At 36.9% G+C, this 21,695-nt stretch overlaps 1 protein-coding gene across 1 annotated transcript in view; it reads right to left on the bottom strand.

The window, feature by feature from the left end:
- Positions 1 to 10,727: 10,727 nt before the first annotated feature.
- RET (ret proto-oncogene) overlaps positions 10,728 to 21,695 on the bottom strand; it is a 159,840-nt gene continuing 148,872 nt past the window's right edge. Inside the window, exons 17-20 of the mRNA XM_007478484.3 lie at positions 17,716 to 17,853; positions 16,582 to 16,681; positions 14,782 to 14,929; positions 10,728 to 13,214 (exon numbers count right to left, since the gene is read on the bottom strand). Coding sequence (XP_007478546.3) covers positions 13,063 to 13,214; positions 14,782 to 14,929; positions 16,582 to 16,681; positions 17,716 to 17,853 — 538 coding nt within the window. The 3' untranslated portion in view covers positions 10,728 to 13,062. The remainder of the gene's footprint in view (positions 13,215 to 14,781; positions 14,930 to 16,581; positions 16,682 to 17,715; positions 17,854 to 21,695) is intronic.

The raw sequence follows: 21,695 nt of genomic DNA, 5'->3' as shown, positions 1-21,695 counted from the left end.
TCCTAATATACTATATGGAATGCCAGCCTGATGAAACTAATTTTCATTTCCCTTCTGTTTTGAAGTTTCTTTTTGTTTTTAACTAATTAGCCTCTGCAGTAGCCTGTATTTTCTTTGCTTCTAATATTACCCATTTTTTCCTTTCACTCCCCTTTTCCCTTACCGCAGAATGTAACATGCCAAATGCCTTTTTACTTAAGTAACATGACATGAAATCACACCACCAAGGTTACTTTTCTTTGCTTTTTGACTAGGAAGGGCCCTACCTCAGTCATAAAACTGTTTAATCATTTTCTCTTTTCAGCTTCTCCCTTTATCAAAATACACCCATATCTGTATTAATATATACGCATATCCTCAACATGTATAAAAGACAAGTTATTTGTTAAAAATTTGTATCTGGGAAATAAGAAAACATGCAAATCAAATATTACTAGGTTAACATCATACTATTTATGTGGCAAATACTTATTACCCCTCTATGTCTCATTTTCATCATCTTTTAAAGGGGGGAAGATTTTGGGGCCTCAGTTTACTTATTTATAAAATGCAAGCCTTAGACTAGATGATTTTAAGGTACCTTCCCTACTCTACACTTTACAATCCTGTGAACTCTTGTCATAAATAGGAAGATAAATATCTTTCTTAAAAGAAATTGACCACCTAAATAAACATATGTTTTAAATTATTAAATTGTATCAAGAAATGTTACTTTTCCTTTGGAACAGAACAATCAAAACTCTTCTTTCTTCAGGGCCATTTCTATATAGGTTATAGAAAAGTAATCATTTTGTGAAAACATGTAACCTAGAGAAGTTAAGAGCTGGGAAATCTTATCCAAAGATAACTACAGTGTAGCCACAAATTGGCTTGACTGGCACAAATTAAAGGGGCATCATGCCCAGTTCCCATTCTACATTTCAATTCAATCTTGCATCCTCACTAGTTGGTTTTGAAGGCTAATTTTACCCTCTAGTAAAACTTGGTTCATCACACACTGTCCTAGATTGGCATCTAGACCTAATCTTACCATGTGGTCATTACTGGCCTCTGACATTTTCCCTGTTAAGTTGCCAAGTTCAAAACCACTCAGTCAAATATAAGCATCAAATGTTTTTCTTCTTGTTCAAAACTACTCCTTTCTTCCTCCTCCCCCCACTTACCCATTTCTACTAACTCAGTCGTCATTTTGGATGTATAGGAGGTCCTTGAGTAGTCTGATTGCTTGCATTCCTCAGAAGAGACCTCTGTTCACTATTGATAATACCTCAATAGTAAGCATACTTCCTCCTTCTCAGACTTTCCCCATCCTAGTGATTATGAACCCGTCATTGTAGAAATCCTATGCCCATTCCTACTTTCCGCAACTCTCAATCCTTGTCTTTCCCCACATCTTCTGATCTAACTGCCCCTTACACTGCTCTCTAGAATGCCTCCATAATTAACAAAGTTGTGTTCATTTCAAAACATTTTTTTTCTTTTCTCAATCTCTCCATCTTTGGGCTTTCACTGAGCATTGGCTCCCTTCTGATCAGGTTGCATTCTGGGCCACACTACCTAGTTCAGGGTGCACTTTCACTCAGACCTTGTGATTCACTGGCCATGGAGTAGCAGAATACCTCTTTCTTCCTAGTGCTACTTTCAAATTCTTCCCCAATCAAGTATTTTTTTTAAACCCTTACCTTCCATCTTGGAGTCAATACTGTGTATTGGCTCCAAGGCAGAAGAGTGGTAAGGGCTAGGCAATGGGGGTCAAGTGACTTGCCCAGGGTCACAGCTGAGAAGTGTCTGAGGCCAGATTTGAACCTAGGACCTCCCGTCTCTGGGCCTGGCTCTCAATTCACTGAGCTACCCAGCTGCACCCCCAATCAAGTATTTTTAAGCATCTTTATGTGCCAGACACTATGCAAGGCACCTGAAGCATAATTACAAAGAATTAAACCATTCCATAATTTCTCCTACTTTGAGGTATATTTAATCCAAACTTCTCACACAATCAAGATTCTAGTAAACATGACCAAACAATTAAGATCTTGAAAACATTCTCTTTCCTCAATGAGTTCAGCATCTAGCTCAAAGTCTTTATCTCCTTCCCAATCCCTGTTTTTATTAACATATGTGATACTGTCCCTCAAATACCACAACTTCCTATTTCTTCAATCTATTCACTTCCCATAGCATACTCTTCTACTTTACCTCAGCTACCTACAAGTATTTTATTTGTTTTCATGAACCCTGAAATTCTTTATACAATTATAATCTTTTATTATCTAATGTTTCTCTTATCACAAACCCTGTCCTTCATATTAACTATGACCTCCAGTTCCTTCAGCCCAAAATTCTTTCCCACATCATCACTTCTGCACTTACTTTTTTCCTTTATCTTGGCCCCTTGGTGAATTAGTTCAACTCCATTCTATCCTCTATCCTCAAGTCCCTTGTCCTCTACCCTATCACTTGCTTGGTCAAACCTCAACTTTGGATTACTCCACTATGGACCTCCTTCATTCCTATTCATGTGCTGCTGGATAGAGGTGTAGAAAATCATTAAACCATGCTGACTTCAATCTAAAAGGGGTTTCTGGGGGCAGCTGAGAGCCAGGCCTAGAGATGGGAGGTTCAAATCTGGCCTCAGACTCTGCCTAACTGTGTGTGACCCTGGGCAAGTCACTTAATTCCCATTGCCTAGCCCTTACTGTTCTTCTGCCTTGGAATCAATACATAGTATTAAAAAATAAAAAAATTTTAAAAGGGATTCTGCCTTGGGAGGATTTGACTTCAAGGATGAAATAGATTGTTGTCTCCTTACATTTAATGACTTCATTGCAATTCCTAGCTAATAAATTGGTGTACAGAGAAACTTAAGGAAAGGTGCCAGATGAAGATTAATAAAGAATGAAGAAAAATTCCTATGAAACCTAGTTAAGAAATTATTTAACTTACAAAAAGCTGATTGTAAATCAGCTTCCCCCACCCCCCAGGAATGTAATGCTTAAAGCAAATTATACCTATAAACTGGTATAAAAAATTATGAAATATACCCTGGAGTGAATGATGGGTTTTCAATTCTACTAGAAAAGATTATTTTTCAGGTAGCATGATAGTACAAATTATGGTTTGAGGGAAAATGTCAAATGCTCTCCCTTTTCTCCCTCTAAAAATTAAGAATAGCACAAAGTTACATTTGGATTTCAAATAGGAATGATGCAATTTCTTCCTCTCTCCTCTCCCCCTTCTCATTTCATAGAAGTTAATGTGATAAAATTATATCATTACCACTGAACATTAACTTTATGATGACTTTAGATTCTTTAGATTTTTTTTTTAAAACTTGAAGTTATTGAGAGTTAAAGACAAAACCATTTATTAGAAAGAGGAAAGGAGAACTATAGGAACTGTTCATTGAGTATTCCTGTTTATAATCGGTTACATAAAGTGAAGTGACTTTTCCTTGCAAAATAGAGAACTGATTTGCCCAGGAAAAAGTCATCAGAAAACTTAAATTTAAATTTAGTTAATATGAAGTACAGGGTTAGAGATAAAATGTAAATTTCAAATTTAAAGTCTATTTGAACAAATTTACAATTGTTTTCTATATCCCATCTTTCTTCTTTGGGTATGAAATGGCCATGGGACCTTTGTACAGGAAAGAGGTGAGACAAACTACACCTAAGAAACAAGAAGGCCCTATAGTTCCTTTTAGAAACATTTGGTATACCCAAGTATATACAGAATCTTCCATTCCCTCATTCAGTATTGTTAAGACTTGGGCTAGACTTTTATGGCTTAGGAGAATTTCCCTTGGATAAATGACTGCTCACAATCATAGAATACTAGAACTGGAACTAGATATACTAGAACTAGAACTGGAAAGGACTTCAGAGGTATTCTAAGCTAGTTTTTGACAATGAAAAAACCTGGGCTTTAAGAGTTGACATGATTTTCCCCAGGCTTCAATTAGTTAGTTGGTGGCAGAGCCGAGTTCAGAAATCCTTAGAAACAACCAAAGATGAGTAAAGTAGGCAGACACAAAAGTCAGCCTCGGATTTCTTCAGCAAGCTCTGATGACTTCCTAAAGCTGTGGTTGTGAATCAAATATTGCTGCACAATTTTATAAACTAATAAGGCATAATTTGTTAAGGTAATAGAATGAAGACCTTCTCCTCTCATCCTTACCTAACAAAGCAAAAGAAAACTAGTTATAACATCTGTCATAGTTTTATATATTTCAAACCTTCCCCAGAGTGGGAAAACGAATAGAAAGTATGTCTGTCAGCATTAGAAAGCAGACTCAAAAACACGAATATCTTGCCCTATCCTCAATAACAGAATATATCTATATTCAGATTTAGAAAAACATAGAAACAGTGGCAGCATTTAATTTTAAAATATCTGATAAAAGAAGCTTTGGTATTACCTAGTATATCTGAGAAAGAATATGAGCCCATTTTTTCCAGGGTTTATATTTTAATATATTTAATCTATTGCATATTTGATGTTGCATAAATCAGGAGCAGAAGACATTTTATGCAAAACTGCACAAAATGTACAATAAAGAGAAAACTATTTTATGCAGTTGGTAATAATGTTGTTTCTTTTATAGGTTATAATTTGATTTTCTGAATACCCAGAAAACAAAGTCAAGGTGAACATTTCTTATTCCAGTAGATTATTAAGTACCAAACACAAGGGAACAGTGGTCTCTAATTCCATGACTCAGATGTACAGGATTCCCTAGTTGATGGTTTGGGAGGTTAATGTGTTATTACCCCCGAATCAAACCAGTGATACAAATGAATAAGGAAGTTAAATTGAGTTTATGAGACAGATTGCTCCCCTTAAGATAAAATAAACTTCATACCACTATTGTAAACCAACAGGGTGAAGTTGTATATGAGACTAGCTGCTATCTTCACTCCATCCCTCACCCCCCATATCCAAGGAGAACTTGGTCTCTTCCCTACTTCCTTCAATCTATTTCTCTTTCTTCTGTTCTCTGAGGTACAAGTTAATGCCAAATAAAAACCATGATGCACAGTGTTGAAAGAGAACCTATGTGGTTTTATCCTCATGGTAGAATAAAGAAACTCCAAACTCAAGTACTAGGAAATGGTACTTGATTTTATTGGAATTATTTAGTTTATAGTAAAACATAATAACCCCTTAAAGTTTTATAGTATCTGCCTGTTATTCCTTTCCAAATTAATTTTTTAACAAGCTCTGCAGTGAAAGTGAAATGGCAATAATAAACCTTTAGTTTATTTAGACTGAAATACACTATAGTGGCGAGAACACTTAGATACTGAAAAAAGAACTAGGTTCAGATACTGGTTCCACCATAATAGAAGTATTATCGGAGAAATAACTAAACCTCTCTGGGCTGGTTTCCTCATATACAAACTGAGACAAACAGATCTTGTACTATCTTACAATGTCTCTGAGGAAAATATTTGATAAACCACAAAGACAGGCATAAATGTTTAAATTTGTTTCACATTATATTAGCTCCTTTTTAGGGGAAGCTCAGGAAATGATCACATTTTTTAAAAAAACTATCAGGATTATTATTTATTTATTTGAGAATGTAAAAAAATGTGCATCCCTTTTATAATAAAATCCACTCCCTCCTCACCTTTACTTTTTAGGATCCTTATTTGGCTTCTCTCAAGGCCCAACTCAGGTCCCATTTTCAATCTTGGATTTTAGCACTCTTTGCCTTCATATTGTTTTATATTTATCTGCCAATGAAAATGCATAACCCTTCTTGGAATAAAAACTCCTGAAGGCAAAGGCTTTTTTGATGTATCATTGTTATTTACAACACACATGAAATAAATGGCAGAACTCTTTAGATTTCTTATCTCAACTAAGAAAAGATAGCCGGATCATCAATCAGTCTTTCTTTGAAGAAATAGGCTTGTTCATGTTAGAAGGAAGGTTATCAATTTCAAATGTGAAGACTTCCAAGCCAGATCATTGAAGACTTCACACATGCACGTAAGGCAAGTTCATTAGCTTGGTGACACACTACAAAACCAGTCCCCTCTTCTTTCTGTGTACCTTGTATTTTGGATTGAGTATATGGATCTTGTAGAATTTTGTTATTGTAAATTTTAATTTTTATCAATTTCTCTTCAATGATTAGAATAGGAATTCTTAACCTGAACTTTAAAGAAAAATGAAGTGCAGTTCTGTAACTACGACTCAATCTAGAAGAAAAAATGAGTAACAATTGCGTTGGTAAAAGATTATAGTGCTGCATTGTCTCAAAAGGTAGTACCATTTGGACCGAATTGGATGGCTAGACTGCCTGTATTTTGTTTAAGCCCTTACCTTCTATTTTAGAATCAATACTATGTTTTAGTTCCATGGCAGAAGAGCAGTCTGGACTAGGCAATGGGGGTTAAGTGACTCACCCAGGGTCACACAGCTAGGAAGTATCTGAAACCACATTTGAACCCAAGGCTTCCCATCTCTAGGCCTGACTTTCAAACTCCTGAACCACCTAGCCCCCCCCCCCCCAGACCTGATGTATTATAAGTCTGTATGGCAAGTTTTTAACAAGATTATATGCATATCATCCCATTGTAAAGCAACTTCAAAGAGCATAGAGCACAGGAAAGCACTTGTGCTTTCCTTTGTTATCCTTACATATTTTATTTTATGCATCTAAAAACATTATTTCGGGGTGTCTGTTGCCTTCACTGAATTGCCCAAAGGGTCCATGTCATAATCAAAGTTAAAAACCTTGGCTTAGTGGAGTCTTTAGAAATGACCTGGTCCTAGCCCCTCAATGCTTAGCAAGGTTGTATCTTTCATAAGGTCACATAACTAATCAGCAAGAGAACCAGGACTAGAACCTATCTCGGTGTTCCATTTCCCATGGGGCCCAGTGCTCTTTCCCAGCTCTCTTTATAGTCAAGCTATTTATTAAATAGCAGGTCAGGAAATAATTATCCTTTCTTCTAGCCCATACTTAACCACTGTCCCTTGGAGGATATACTTCAATGCAAACTATCTCCTGAGTACATGTGGTTTACATGACACATACTGTAGAGATTTGTTTTTGAAAGTGGCATGCACTGGTTATGGCAGCATGGACTCGAGAAGGGAAAAGGCACATCTTTTGAGAGAAGGTTTAAGTTTGATATTCCTGTGTTTATTGTGAAAATAAGTTATTTCACTTTGCACATAGGAAAATTGAGGACACACATTTGTGTAACACGATTCTTTTATGCTTCACATACTTTATTTCATTTCATTTTACAGTTGAAAAACACAAGGTTCATTTCTAATTTTCTGCTTGTTGACTCTGGGGTATTAAAGAATGTTGGTAATTATTATGATAATTCCTGAAAAATTCATGTTTCTTTCACTTCATATAGCTCAGAAAATAGCTTTATAAGCCCAAATCTCTGCAATTAGCCCAACTCGCTTTTCTCTTTCTCCTTGTAATCAATTGTTCTCAATAGCCCTTTCCCTTTCTGAGTACTGGTAAAAGCTGCCAAACTCTCGAAATGGGCTTGGCAATCCTAAAGAGATTTATATGTGCAAGGAACTTAGAACATTGTAATATAATTGGACACTAATATCACAACGTATTTCTGTGTTCTTCACTGGTCTGAAGAATTTGGCCCCCAGAGAGCCAAATTTTGGCTTAGCACCTAGTAGTTGCTACTGAGGTCTGCCAATCAAGTCATCTTTCTCTGGATGCAAAAAAAGCTAGGCACATTTCTCTAAGACATCAAGACTTTGGAGCATAAGGGATCTCTGCCACTACAAAAGAGGAAGTAGAAGTGATAGGAGGGAGCAAGAATCACAACTTGGCCTGGAATGTAGAGTAAGGGGAGGCCATACATTTTGTTGAATGCAGTAGTCATTGGTAGAATTCAGAGATAGCAGTCATCCTAATAGTCGAGATTTACCAGCCCTACTCAATGTCCATTAGAAAAAATTAAATTTTGGATCTGTGACTGGTACCTATCTTATATGAAGTGAAAGGGGAAAAATTGTATGAGGATACTAACTATGATCTTTCCCAGAAAATGCCCAATTTATAGCATCTTGAAACTTATAAAGAATCTGAGCACCATTTTATAACAAAATCTCCATCGTTTAACATCTCACAAAGCAAAATAAATAGAACCAACAAATCCCAACTGGGATTTAAATGAGGCACAATACTATCAAACCGCAGCTTAATAGTCTGCCGTTTTCTGTTATTGCATATACATATAGGATAAAGAAAGACAAAGCCAGACACCTAAGACAAACTTTAATATTTTTATTGAAAAACTTATATATTCAATTTTAATGTATCTTGTGTCTGAGAAATGACAAAATCTTCCTTCCAGCACTCACCAGCTAGTGGTTTACTGTATTTTGAACACCCAATATATCTGGAAATATATAAATACACAACCTAGTCTTGTAGAAATCTTCTCTGCAATTGTATTTTGACATTTCTTGTGTTATAGTTAGAGCATCATGATGTAGTAACTTGCCTCCTTTTAAGTGGGACTTCTCATGCTTCAGATCAGATGTAGATGAGTTTTTTTTTTTAAAACCTTACCTTCCATCTTGGAATCAATACTATATATTGGTTCCAAGGCAGAAGAGTGGTAAGGGCTAGGCAATGGGGGTCAAGTGACTTGCCCAGGGTCACACAGCTAAGAAGTGTCTGAAGCCAAATTTGAACCCAGAACCTCCCATCTCTGGGCCTGGCTCTCAATCCACTGATCCACCCAGCTACCCCCAGATGAGATGTTTTTAAAGAATTTCCCCCACTTAATGCACCTGTTAACCTTCTCTAAATACTCTTGTTGCTTGCCAGAATATTTTTTAAAATTAAAATGCTTCTGTCAATCACTGGATTTCTCTTGGGCATTTGCAGAATCTGATGCATTAACTTCAAATAATAAAGATTATCACAACAGCAGAGGCAGAGGCAGATGTTCTTTTTCTATAAAAAGTCCAAACTCTAGGAAAAAAATAGAACTCACCTACAGAAAATGACAATGTCCTCTTGTTAACAAATATAACTTTGATTTCTTCCTAATATTCCATCTCTTCTGGGTCAGCTATGATGATTTGCATTTACACTTTTTAGGGGAGTAGGACAGACCCTCATGGGTCAAAGGAAACCTGTTACTCTAATCCATTTTCACAAAAAAAGGAAGCTGAAACAAACATTTTTGATTTGCTATCGAGGTGTTTTTGTTCCAGTGTTGGGTTCTTAAAAGTGATGGATAAGTCAAAGTAGTACCAGTTTCAAGGTCAAAATAATTTTAGTATGGATTAAAATTTACTTTCCCCTCCAAGTATGGGTAATGAAGATATATATATACATAATGGCTCATTGGTATATCATGGGATTACTATATGTGACAGGGTGTGTGCATGCTTGTTGGATGGGTAGTAAAGTCAATTTCCCTCCTTGGGATTAACAGTGGTTTTAAGTAGGAAGTTTCCTGGACGTAGTCTGACAATCCCCTAAATAGTTTCTTCCACATGTTATTGCTCAAAGCAAAGGATATGAAACAATACATTTTTCATCTATTTGAAATGAGTCAAGTGGCTTTACCTGGAATGGGGACATTGGCCCTTTTCCTTCAAATATTTTTTGAGGAAATATATTCATCCAAGCCCTGATGCTCTTAAGCAATTCATGCAATTCATGCAACTATGTCTATATTCAAATTGGTTTTTGTGTCTTAAAGGGCAGTCTCCTAGTTTCAGAGTATGCAGAACCTATTAGCCTTCTGATGTAAACTCTTCTAATATTCATATTCCCATTCATAGTTTCCTGTTCATTTTTTAAAGTAAAGGTCTCTTCAAGTTCCTTTTGCTTAGGAAACTGGAATAGATGAGTTTGGGAATTTTCAAAAGTTTCTTGCCTCTGGGGTCCTGATTGGCAGAGAACCTAGATAACAGATTTAGGCATTGACAGCAGGAATGGCTTCAACAGAAGAGATGTACTGATAACCCCTTATTTTTTGCCTTATTTGCCTTATTTTTTATATCTACCCTGGATATGAGATATACACAAAAACATTCCACAGACAAATATGGGCTAATTGATATTATAGAACATGTCATGTTTTCAACAGATTCTTCTCAATGTCATTTATTATTGAGACCTTAATTTACGGCTGATTTAGAGTCATCTCCAATTCATGATCACCAGCAGGAAGATGTGAAATGTCAGCATTCAAACTTTATTTAAACTCAGGGCTAAAATCTCAGTCTGGTATCCCAGGTCTTTTGTATTTATATGTCTTATATATCATAGATATCTCTTTAATTCCATCCCATCTCCACAATAAACAGACAAACAAAAAACTCTACTTCACTCCTCAAATGGATTTTTGATTGCAACAAAGAGCAGATTGCAACTGCTTTTTTATCTCCCTGAATGATGGAAGGAAGGCCTAAAAAGTGACCATTTGAATGTCTTGTGATTATGACAGTTTTCAATAAACCACCATGTATGAATATCTGTCTGTATATATCACAATTCTTTTCAAAAATGCTTTTCTTTAGCTAGCTAAAGTTTATGTCAAGATTCCAGTTGCAAAGTGTCTTTGAGTGATCATATAACTAAAGCGTTTCCCGTTAGTTTTCATTCTGGATTCTACTGTGGCCCTGTGAATTTTGCACTCTTAAGGTTTCATAACTTAAAAGCTGTATTTCAAAATAGAAATGTAAGAAAAAGAGAAAGTTTGCAATTTTGATGGTACATGATTTTTATTTAAATGACTGAAATGGTTAATTTTTCACCTTGATTGCAAAAAAAAAAAAAACAGCATAGTATAATTGCCTTGAATAATGAGAGTTTAAATATCTCTTTTAAATAACTGAGATTGTTACTCAGTACTTGGAAAGCTCTCCTTCATGTATATATGTGTATATATACACACATAAATCATGACCAATATGACTGGTAATTCTAATATTTTTCCAGCTCAGGAGCAGACATCAGGTGATGCATGAAGTCAGAGACAACATCCATCAACCAATACATTCTGAAAATCTTTCTCTCTCTTCTTCTGATAGGGGCTGATCATCTTATTACAGTAATTCACCCTTACTGTGCAAGTACTTTCATTATTTAGAGAGTCTATCCTTATTTTTTTATTTGATAAAGCTATCATTAAACATAGAAAAAAAACATTTAGCCACAGCAGCTATTTGAAAGAGAATTGTCACAATATATTTCCAAAATGCCATAAACTCAAGGATCTGAGTTTGATTATCATTCCTCTTCTGTGTACCTTAACAGTGGTGATTTTATATATACATATATATGTATATGTATATATACCCACATATTCACCAAAATGAATGTACATGGTTATATACATATGTATGAATATACAATGGATGTATATTAATACACACACACACATATATATTTATTCACCAATGTACAGGAACATGTTCTCTCAGTCAAACCAAAGAGCCCCAAAATAGTACTGCTTTTTTGATTTTTTTTTTATAAAATACAGTATTCTTATGAAAACTATTTTAAATCCTATCACAGTGCTTGAAATCTAAAGACCAGGCAGTGTTTTGGCAACCCGACTCTCCCCTATGAAATGATCGATGTGAGCATACTGGTAACATATTGTGCTGACAACAAAATAATACCCACAGAGACTTACAAGTCATAAACTGCAACACATGAGCCATGTTTTTGAATAAATATGACTATTCGGGAACACTGAATTATATAACAAGTTGCTTGTGAGTTCAAATACTTTAAGGGAACAAAAACTCTTGCTATAGCAGCTTTAAATTACAAAACACAAGAAAAAAAATAGACATGGAAGCTCTATAAGAGCCAAAGCATTCTCTGAACTCTATGGAAACTGTATCACCTCCCGTTTCAAGTTGTAGCATCTCTTCTTGTGTTAACGCTACCTCTAAAATAACTAGTTAGAATGCCTCCTATGTAAAGAAGCTGGTAATAGAACTGTTGGACAAACTAAACTGAACATGAGTCTAAGCTACTCATAACTTGCAAGATGAACGACTGATTCGAAACCATGCTGATAGTGGCGTTATGTACTGAAATTGTACAATGGGATTTGAAGCTGAGAAGGTCCCTTCTGTCATCCAGAATCATTGAGATCTCTGGAACATAGCCCACTGAAATTAACCTGCATTCTCTACACTGTTCTCATAGAAGGAATTATGATGATGGAGGAATGGATAATAGTAAGATGGATGTAATGGTAACTATGTTGTGGCTTGTGAACTCTCTTCACTGACATCAATCTTTATACATAGCATCTCTGGTATCAAACTTCTCTTCATTGTGCTAAAAGTTAGAATAGTTTTAAATCTGGTAAAAACAAATTTCGGTCTTTTTGCTAAGAAAAGATAACAATACCTTTGTAAAATAAAATTTCAGGATCTCAAATGTTGAGATCATTTCTGTACTGAGATTCCCTGCTCTCTCTTCACCCCACAATAGGGTTTCATTTTAGCATCAAGCTTTTGCTAACCTTCTGATTTGCAAACTGGTGCAACTAATTTGGAACAATATTTTATGAATATTTTTGTGCTTCATGCTTCCCTCATGTTGCCTTGTTTTCACGGCAACCAAAAAAATTTTTTTTTAGTAATTCAGGTTAAAAAGAATTACTTTAAATGAACACACTTGTCTGTGAATAACTGACCTGAAAAATTGTAAGCATGAAGTGTTCATTAGGTAGTGAGCAGATACCAAACTGGACCTTTCTGCTGGGTTGGGGGCACGTGGGGGCGGGGGGGGGTTGTTGGTAGGGGAGTAAAAAACAAGGGTTAATAAAATACTGGAACTAGAATTCTCATCCAGTTTGATATGTTTCCCAAGAGGGGGGAATTATTGGTTATCTCAAGTAAAGCCATTTTTAAAAGCAATTAAAACAAACTACCAAAAACGAGTTTGCTGTTCTAGAAATTAACGGTGGCTTAACCAGTTTAAATTGCACAAAGAACGAGCCAGTGGACTTTCCATTCTTTGCATGTTTCTTCCCCCTTCTGAGTCCATTACCTTTCACAAAGAAATTTTAACTATTAAACTTGTCCATTAATTTTGCCGCTGAGGGTGGAAACCATCCAGTTAGCATATACACTATCATTTGCATATCTTGGGAACACAGAGTTAGTGCCATCGAATCTTGTGAGTGGTACAGGACTCTCCTCAGGCCAGTTCGGGTATGGCATGCCTAAAAATGAAAACAGATAATTTTTTCTGCACTGAAGAACCAAAACTTCATGTGCAGACAGTAAGGCCCTTGGCAAAACTCCCTTTGTTGTCAAAACCAAACTTCTGACTTCTGCACCAAACACATGAATTAGTCTAGGTTTCTGGGTTTTTGAAACACAAATTACATTAATGGGGGAAAAATCGAGCGTTCTCTTGAGAAAATTAATGGTGCAGTAACTACTGGCTTGGGCTTTTTTTTTTTTTTAATAAGCTGCCCAGTATCAAATTTTCTATTTTGATAGCAAGAAAAAGCAAAACAACATGATGCTGTCCCAAACACTGGAACCAAAAGGGTCTTTGTTTTTGTTTTTTGGTATGGCAAGTGCGTTTAAGCTAAAAGAGACCTACTTCGCAGTCATCATGGAACTACCAGATACTTCTGCTTATTCCACGAGGGATAAGGACCTTGAATATCCAAGAGAAGCATGCATGCCTGCAACATACCACATCTTGATGCTACACTAAATCCAAAGCCATTTAACAAATTATAGATTCAATATTCTGAAAAATGGAAAATCCTCAGTTTAAAAAAAAGTTCTACTTCAACGTCTTTTTTTCTTAATTACAAAATTACAGGACAAGAAAATAATCTTTAGAACACCTAATCAGGAGGCAAAAAGTAGGAGTTTTGGCAAGAACCATATTTACTGTCCATCTCACCACCACAATATGCTAGAATATTCTTCTTTCAAAACACCTACTACAGCCTTTTATGATAAATATTATGGTGATATGTACAAACACAAAGGATGTGAAAACAGTGGACTGTTTTTGCTTTCCAGAGTTGCCATCACTGCTTAATCTTCTGAAGGTTTTAAAAGCAACACACTTTCCCCCTGTTGTCTAGACAGGTCAAATTCAGTTACGGTCCCATCTCAAGTTAAGCACTGATCTCCACCCATTAAACCTCTCACTTGTGTACAAGGGCAGAGATTAAAGCATTCATATTATATGAGACAAGACTGTTCAAACAGATTGGGCCCCATTCCCAAACTGAGCTAAATTGTTTTCTTTTTTTTTTTCAAAGCAAACGCTTCCCAAAATCCAGTTGATTTGCCCAAGCAGTTAAATTACAGGTACATTAATCTGACATAATGGATCTATCCCATTTCCCCACCCCATCCCCCCCAAATGTATTCTTATATTTGTTAACCACTTTTAAAACCTCCCCTGAGAATACTTCCCTGATCTATTTTTCTCCTTTTATCATATCTATTTGGTAATTTTACTTATTTTCACATCCCTTTTCTTAATAAACAGAGTTGCAAAATTCCTGAAATATAAACCCAATGCAAAGTTTAACATTTACAAACAAAGAAAGCTTTCCAAGCAAACTTTGATTTCATTCAGACCAGAAATACTCTTAAAAGGGATACAGAGTGTGAGAACAGTGCAGAAGGAAGAAAAAAAAATCAGGGGTGGTTTTGTGTGTGTGTGTGTGTGTGTGTGTGTGTGCGTGTGTGTGCGTGCGTGTGTGCATGTGTGTGGGTGTTGCTAGAATCTAGTAAATGCATGTGAAATTCTACCATAGAGTTTGTTTTCAATCCATGTGGAAGGGAGGGTTCGAGGGAGGGGAGCATTATTACAGTCCACGAGGGGTGTCTCCTCTTCTGAAAGGCCATCATCATAAAGTAAGGAATCAGATGGAGTAGAAGCTGCAAGATCCAAGTAGTCCTAGTAAATGGAGGTAGGAGAGAAGAGCCAGGTTACCAAAAAGAACAGTGATAAACATATCCTTTTCCAAAGACAGAACAATGAATGCTGAAACCATCCCTGCTATTTTCTGCACGACTTCCTTTATAGTATTTGGGTTGTCAAATGTAAGAATGTGAATTTCCTTAGAAAGCACGCTTCATTCTAATCACTCATATTTTGCCAAGTGCTTCCCAATGAGTGTGTATGATACATATGCCAAGATTTACCAGAGATATTTGCTACTTTCTCAGCTTTCTTTTAAGAAACTCCAGTTACTGCAATGCCCTTTCGGTGTTTTCAAACTTTTAATAATAAAGAATCCTCTAAACTACTGCCCAAGTCTTCCCCCATTGGAATGAGAGATCTTTGCAAGTAAGAATTGGGGTTTTGGGGGGCATCTGGGTTGAGCATCAGTGGATTGAGAGCCAGGCCTAGAGACAGAAGGTCCTAGGTTCAAATCTAACCTCAGACACTTCCCAGCTGTGTGACCCTGGGCAAGTCACTTGACCCCCATTGCCTAGTCCTTACCACTCTTCTGCCTTGGAGCCAATAATAGTATTGACTCCAAGACAGAAGGTAAGGGTTTAAAAAAAAAAGAATTGGGGTTTTCCCCCTCCTTGTTATGATCTCAGTAATTAGCACAGTGCATATAGTAGGCACCTAAGAAATACCGTTGGAATGCCAATGTCTGGCATATAGTAGGTACCTAAGAAATATTATATACACTGATGCTTCCGTGTGGACAGAGCTTTCCAAGGCTGGCAAAATGCAAGTTCAAATAATAGATACCCTGAAAAGGGTTCAAATACAGGCTTCAAGATGAATCTGCGTCTTTGCCAGCTAAGTTCAGGCTCCCTCACTGCTAACAGAGGATTTTTTGTTTTCTCAAACTAGGTCTGTCTTGTCTAGGATGGAAGTGTAACAGCTACTCCCAGACCCCATCCCAATACTGATCAGCGCAGAAGATTTAACCTGCTCTGTTTTTCTGATCTGGGTCAATTCGCCCCTTCCTTAGGCAACCTTGTGGCCCTCTCCTCCAGTGGGGCTCACCATATTGTTGCCAAACTCAGCATGTACACCTAATTGGTTTTAGCTCTACTACATCTTAGACTCCAGAACTCAAGGGACCTATCTGCCTTGTGATCTCCCTAGCAGCAGAAACTCTAAGAAACCCCTTCAACTGGCTAGGCTAAACATATTTAAGATACTTTGCATTTACTTAAGGTAAGACGTAACAAAGTACCCAAAGCTTGGTCCATCCCCTCCTTTTATATCAAGACTAATTCAGTGTTAACTTGTGAAATATATTTTTTACAACTGTTTGTTAGTAGCTTTCCTTCAATGTTAGGCTAAAATGTCTAGCTAGCACTTTAATATTTAAATGACATCACTGGGTATCACGTACCTTGACAGAGAGAAACTGTAGACTAATATATGTGCAAGTAAAACAGGGTTTCTTCAGTGACCAAGGTACAAGAGTCTTTTGGCAACTAGAGCAGCACATTCCTCCTAACTGAACCTGAAATTCCAGGCTAGGGGGTATTTTACATGACAACAGGTCATTCAGAACTTGAAATCCTTAACTATCAAAATCAATCTAGACTGATAGCCAAAAATCGAAGTCAACTCACCCTACTCTTCACCATCATTTTCTCTAGGTCTTTGCTGATCTCACCAAATGTTGGCCTCTTATCTGGCTCCTGCTTCCAGCAGTGCAACATCAGATTGTACCTGTAAGAGACAGAGTGAACCATTGGGAGCAGGAGAATAACTTCAGATGGATTTCTTAAGTCTCCGTATCCAGAAGTCATCATTTTCAGATATTTTAACTTTTCATTCATTCTTTTTTGAGCACATTTCTTTATTTCGGACCAAAGAACATAGTGTAGTAGAGAGAATGGTGGACATAAAATCAGGAAGATGGGTTCCCACCTTAGGCACCTTTTTACTAAACCTGTGGGACATTGACCTTGTCATAATCTCATTTGACCTCAGTTTCTTCAACCATAAAATGAAAAGGTTGAACTATGTGACTTTTAGGTTCCTTCTAGTTTTAAAATGATAATATAGACAGTCCTTTGAAGATGAAAGTCCCTCTGCCAATATAAATTGGCAACTGGTTGGCAAATTTTAGCCTTTCTAAGATTTAGAGACCAGCTCTCTATTCACTCAATTGCTCAGCCTCTCAAATTCATTATAAATTGATCAACTATTTAAAAAACCACTAGGGCTTAATATCTGGTGCCCTGATGGACAAATCCTCAGCAGCAGACTTTTAGGTCAGCCGTGTGTAGTTTTCTGCTGGTATTTATAGGCTCTTGATAAGCAAAAAGTATTGGTTTAGTTCTAATATGCTCTTCTGAAGTCTGATTCTGTTTCTGGACTTTGTTAGAACACTTTGGAATCTCTCCCCAATAATTTGCTGAATGATTTTTCACTTCAATGCAAGTGAGATCCAAAAGGAATTGGTCAAATAATATACAATAAGAATGATATATAAGTATCAGGCAAGCAAAAGTCTCCCACTTTGGGGACAAAAATAGCTTAGACGATGGCAGCTAAAGAGGCGTAAGATATGTACTCATTTGCAAATCCTAAAATTTTCCTTCAGTTCTTCCTGAAGAGACATTTATCCATCCTTAGCAGGCACTACCAACACTATTGATTCAGCATAATAGCATCTGCTAATTATTTCACGTAATGGCTTATTTCCCTCTTGAAAATCTAAGAATTTAAATCAATGAATAAAATGAAATTATGCTTACATTTCTTCACTGCAGTTTTCAGGCCTCTCCATTCGATAGCCTGTTTTCAGAAGGTTAAAGAGACGTTCAGGAGGAATACCAGGATAGGGGTTTCCTCCCAGGGTCACAATCTCCCAGAGAAGCACACCAAATGACCACCTGGAAAAAAAGACGAGTCCTTTAAGTGGTCACAATATCTTGGAAATACTGTAAATAACCTTATATTTTTGTAGAGCATGGACACAAACCCTCTCCTAGTCCTCAAACAAAATATTGGGGATTTCAAATCCAGCTCTTGAGATGACCTTATCTCCAAGAATAAGAGTGGGTTCAGTCACCATTCCTTAAGAATTGTTGCCTTAGCCATAAAAAGAATCATGCTATAAAATATGAATTGAGTGATGTGCCTAACATCTAGATATAATCATTTCCACAAGTAATTAACTCGGATTTAACTGTAGTGTCTAGGTACTGTATGTTAAATATTCTGTTTAGAACCACAGGGAAGTCTGCTTCTTTACATTATATTACAGAGCCTAACAGTTCTGTGTTTGCTTGCTACTAACTAGTTGTATGACCCTATTGATGCCAATTAATATCTATGAACGAGTTTCCTTAATCTGTACAATAAGGGAACTGGGTTGGATGATCTACAGGGTCTCCAATCACCTATAAGAGATATTCCTAAACAGTTCGTAGCACAATAGATTCAGAGCTAAAAAGAACCTCAGAGATCATCTAGGTCAGGCAAAGCTTTCCTATCTTACAGATGAGGAAACCTGAGGCCCAAAGATGATAAGTGACTTTTCCAAGGTCATATAGATCATACTAGCAGAGATGGGATTGGAGCCCAGATCTCCTCATATTCCACATCTGGTGCTTTTTCCATGACGGTGTGAAAAAATCATTGGTGAAATTCACTTTCTCCAGCTCAGAAGGTAAGGAAAGTAGACATAGCTTTATGTTGCTGACATGCCAAGAAAGTTTTCCTTAAATTTAAGAAAAAAATTCAATGGAGAAATGTATTAATTATTCACATCAAATCATTAATAAGCTGCCCAATCAGTTTCTAGGAATTTGGATTTCAGGAAATACCTTTTTTTACAAATCCTATCACTTTCTGCCTTTCACATTTGGCATCCACTTCCAATGACAAGTCTTGGGATCACGAATGTTAATATTCTAGTGACAAAGAATCCCTTCTCCCAAACTCCTCGACTTGCTACTTGACTTCTATGTCGACTATTAAAAAAATATTTCTATCCAGCTATACAGCAAGAAAAACTCACCTAAGTAAAATTAAGGGGCATTAATGTCAGAAGGATGAATAGTCAGTGACTTTACCAGGCATCCTTTGCCATGTTGTAATTAACAACAGAGACCAAGTTACCTTAGGAGGTAGGAGAAGGGGAGGGTAGACAGCAAGTTATTTCTCCCTTACTTGGCCCCAGGCAGGGCAATGGTTCTCAGAAAAGAGTGGTCTCCAGTGGATTGAGGAGTCTGGTTTGCTATCACAAATAGGATAGGTTTCTCCCTGCCCTCTAACCCCTTCCCAAAAAGGGGGAAAACATGTACTGAATTGTGTATCTGGAGAAGGTGAGAGTACAGGAAGACTGATATTGTATACAAGTCTCAGGAGAACAAAGCAGAAAACACTTGGATCATATCAAGAAGGAATATGACTGGAGGCATGTACCATGATTTGACCAAAAGCAACAGCTAAGCCTCAAGACATTGTAAACCTTAAAATTTCTTAGACTTATGAATGCTGGAAATTTCCCCATTGATCAATTTCATACTGGAAAAAATTTCCTACTGATAGTAAGAACTCTATTGGAATGTGAAACCCCTTGGCATGGGAGGATCCTTCTCCTCCCTACTTAAGATTACTTTAGGACAGAAACCTTTTGCTAAACAATGGAAAGGGCTTTGACCTATGCTTAAGCATAGAACAGGAAGTTCTTTGAGTCATGATTGATTTTAGATACAATAGAGATACTTGGAATGACAGAACCAGGTCTTGGAACTTACAATTTCCACCCTACTCAGAGTAACAGGATTTAGGAAGGGCTGCAGCATAGATCAAGATTTAATTCTTTGAGAATATGACCTACAACAGACATGTGCAAAGGAAACAGACCTCTGGGTGGTCCTGGGTTAAGCTAGAGCCACCATTGGCACAGGGGAGACATCGACAGTGATTGGTAGATGTGAGAACTGAGGGGAGGGGACTGAGATGGTTTCCTTAAAGATAGCGGGGTCTGAGGAGAGAAGGAGGAGAATTTTTTGCTTGGAGAGAAAGGAGGTTTTGCTCTGAGCGAGGTGGCTCTGAAGGAGGACTGAGGAGGTTGCTCTGTGGGAGGACCAGGAGAGAAGGCTGGCTCTGAAGGAGAATTCTCTGGAAACATTTCTTGAAAGGAGGCTCTCTTGAAGGTGGATCCTGAGGTTGGCATGAGAAGCCTTACCTAGAGAGATCTTGGGTGAGTGATAAAACCAACTGACTGATTTATTCATTCTTATTCCTTTCTTACTTTCTCTCTTTCTATTGATTAATCAGTGTATTATAAATTAAATTTCTCTATAAAACCCAGTTGGCTTGGGCATATTCATAAATTGGGAATATATTCCCTGGCGACCATCTTATATTTATATAAAACCAAGACACAGTAGAAAACATATTTCAGCGGTCATAATTGTTATATATTTCCCTTGTTCCCAAAACATTTTAATTATCACAACAGAGATGACATGAACTGATAAGAAAGACTGAACTACTGGAGATAGGATCTGAAAAGTTCTTGACAGGCTGGCACAATGGGCTCAATTTAAATAAGACCAAATTCAATAAGGGAGAACTCTATAGTCTCCTACTTGGCTTTAAGAAATGATCTTCACCTGAACAGAAGGGCATTGTGAGCCAGCAGTTTAGAAAAGATCTGGAGTTTTAGCAGATTGCAAGTTCAATGAATCATCTTTGTGACACGACAGCCAGAAAAATGAATGTGATCTCAGGCTATATTAAGAGTCACGTGTCTTCTAGAAATAAGGAGGCAGAAGAGCTTCTGCTCTATGAGAAAGTGAACACACTAGTTGTGTTATGTTCAGTTGGAGAACCACAGTTTAAGAAGATCATGGAGAAGAGCTTGAAGGCATCCAGAGGCTGCCAACAAGGATGATGGAATAAATATCTTAAGTTTATGTCACTTAAGGATCATTTGAAAGAACTGAGGTTTAGTCGGGAGGAGAAAAGACTTAGGGGGAAATGACAGCTGTCTTCAAATATATTCACAGAGAAGAGAGATTAGTTTTATGCTATTTGGTCTCAAAAGGTAGAACCAGGAGCAGTGGGGTGGATACTATAGAGAGGCTAATTTAAAACTTATATCATAAAAAAAGCTACCTAACAAAAAGAGTTGTCCAAAAGAAGGCTGGGTTCCTTTTTGTTGGGAGTCTTAATAATAATAATAATTACATTTTCATAGTTTTAAGCTTGGCAAAGAACTTTGCATATGTTATATCACTTATTCTTGCAACAATTCTGCCAGTTAGAGGCTTAATCCTATTTTATAGATGAGAAAACTGAAACTGAGAGGGATTAAATGATTTGTTTAGGATTAAAGAGCTATTGTGTGAGGCAGGATTCAAACTCCTGTCTTCCTGTCTCCAAGTTGAATGCTTCATCTACTTCACAATCCAGATGTACATAATCTAGATAGTCACATGTCAAGTCTATAATAGCAGGGTTTCCTCTCAGGTACCGGTTACCTAGGAAGATCCCTTTCCAACTCAACTCTGATTTTGTGAATTTCCTCTTTTTTAAAGGGCAGGGAAGAGGCATGTCCCTACTTTAGCTCTCAATTTTCCCCTGTTCCTTTCTCTTAATAATTAACTAACTAATTTATTATTGATTACCTTCATGCAACGTGAGATGTGTAATCCACAGAACATTCAAAATGGGCCCACTCCCAAACCTGCCTGTGATTTGTGATTAATGATGGTAC

Source organism: Monodelphis domestica, chromosome 1 (assembly GCF_027887165.1).
Source record: "Monodelphis domestica isolate mMonDom1 chromosome 1, mMonDom1.pri, whole genome shotgun sequence".
Taxonomy (NCBI): Eukaryota; Metazoa; Chordata; class Mammalia; order Didelphimorphia; family Didelphidae; genus Monodelphis; species Monodelphis domestica.
The sequence above is the reverse complement of the archived record's forward strand: the minus strand, read 5'-3'. Positions and strand labels throughout refer to the sequence as shown.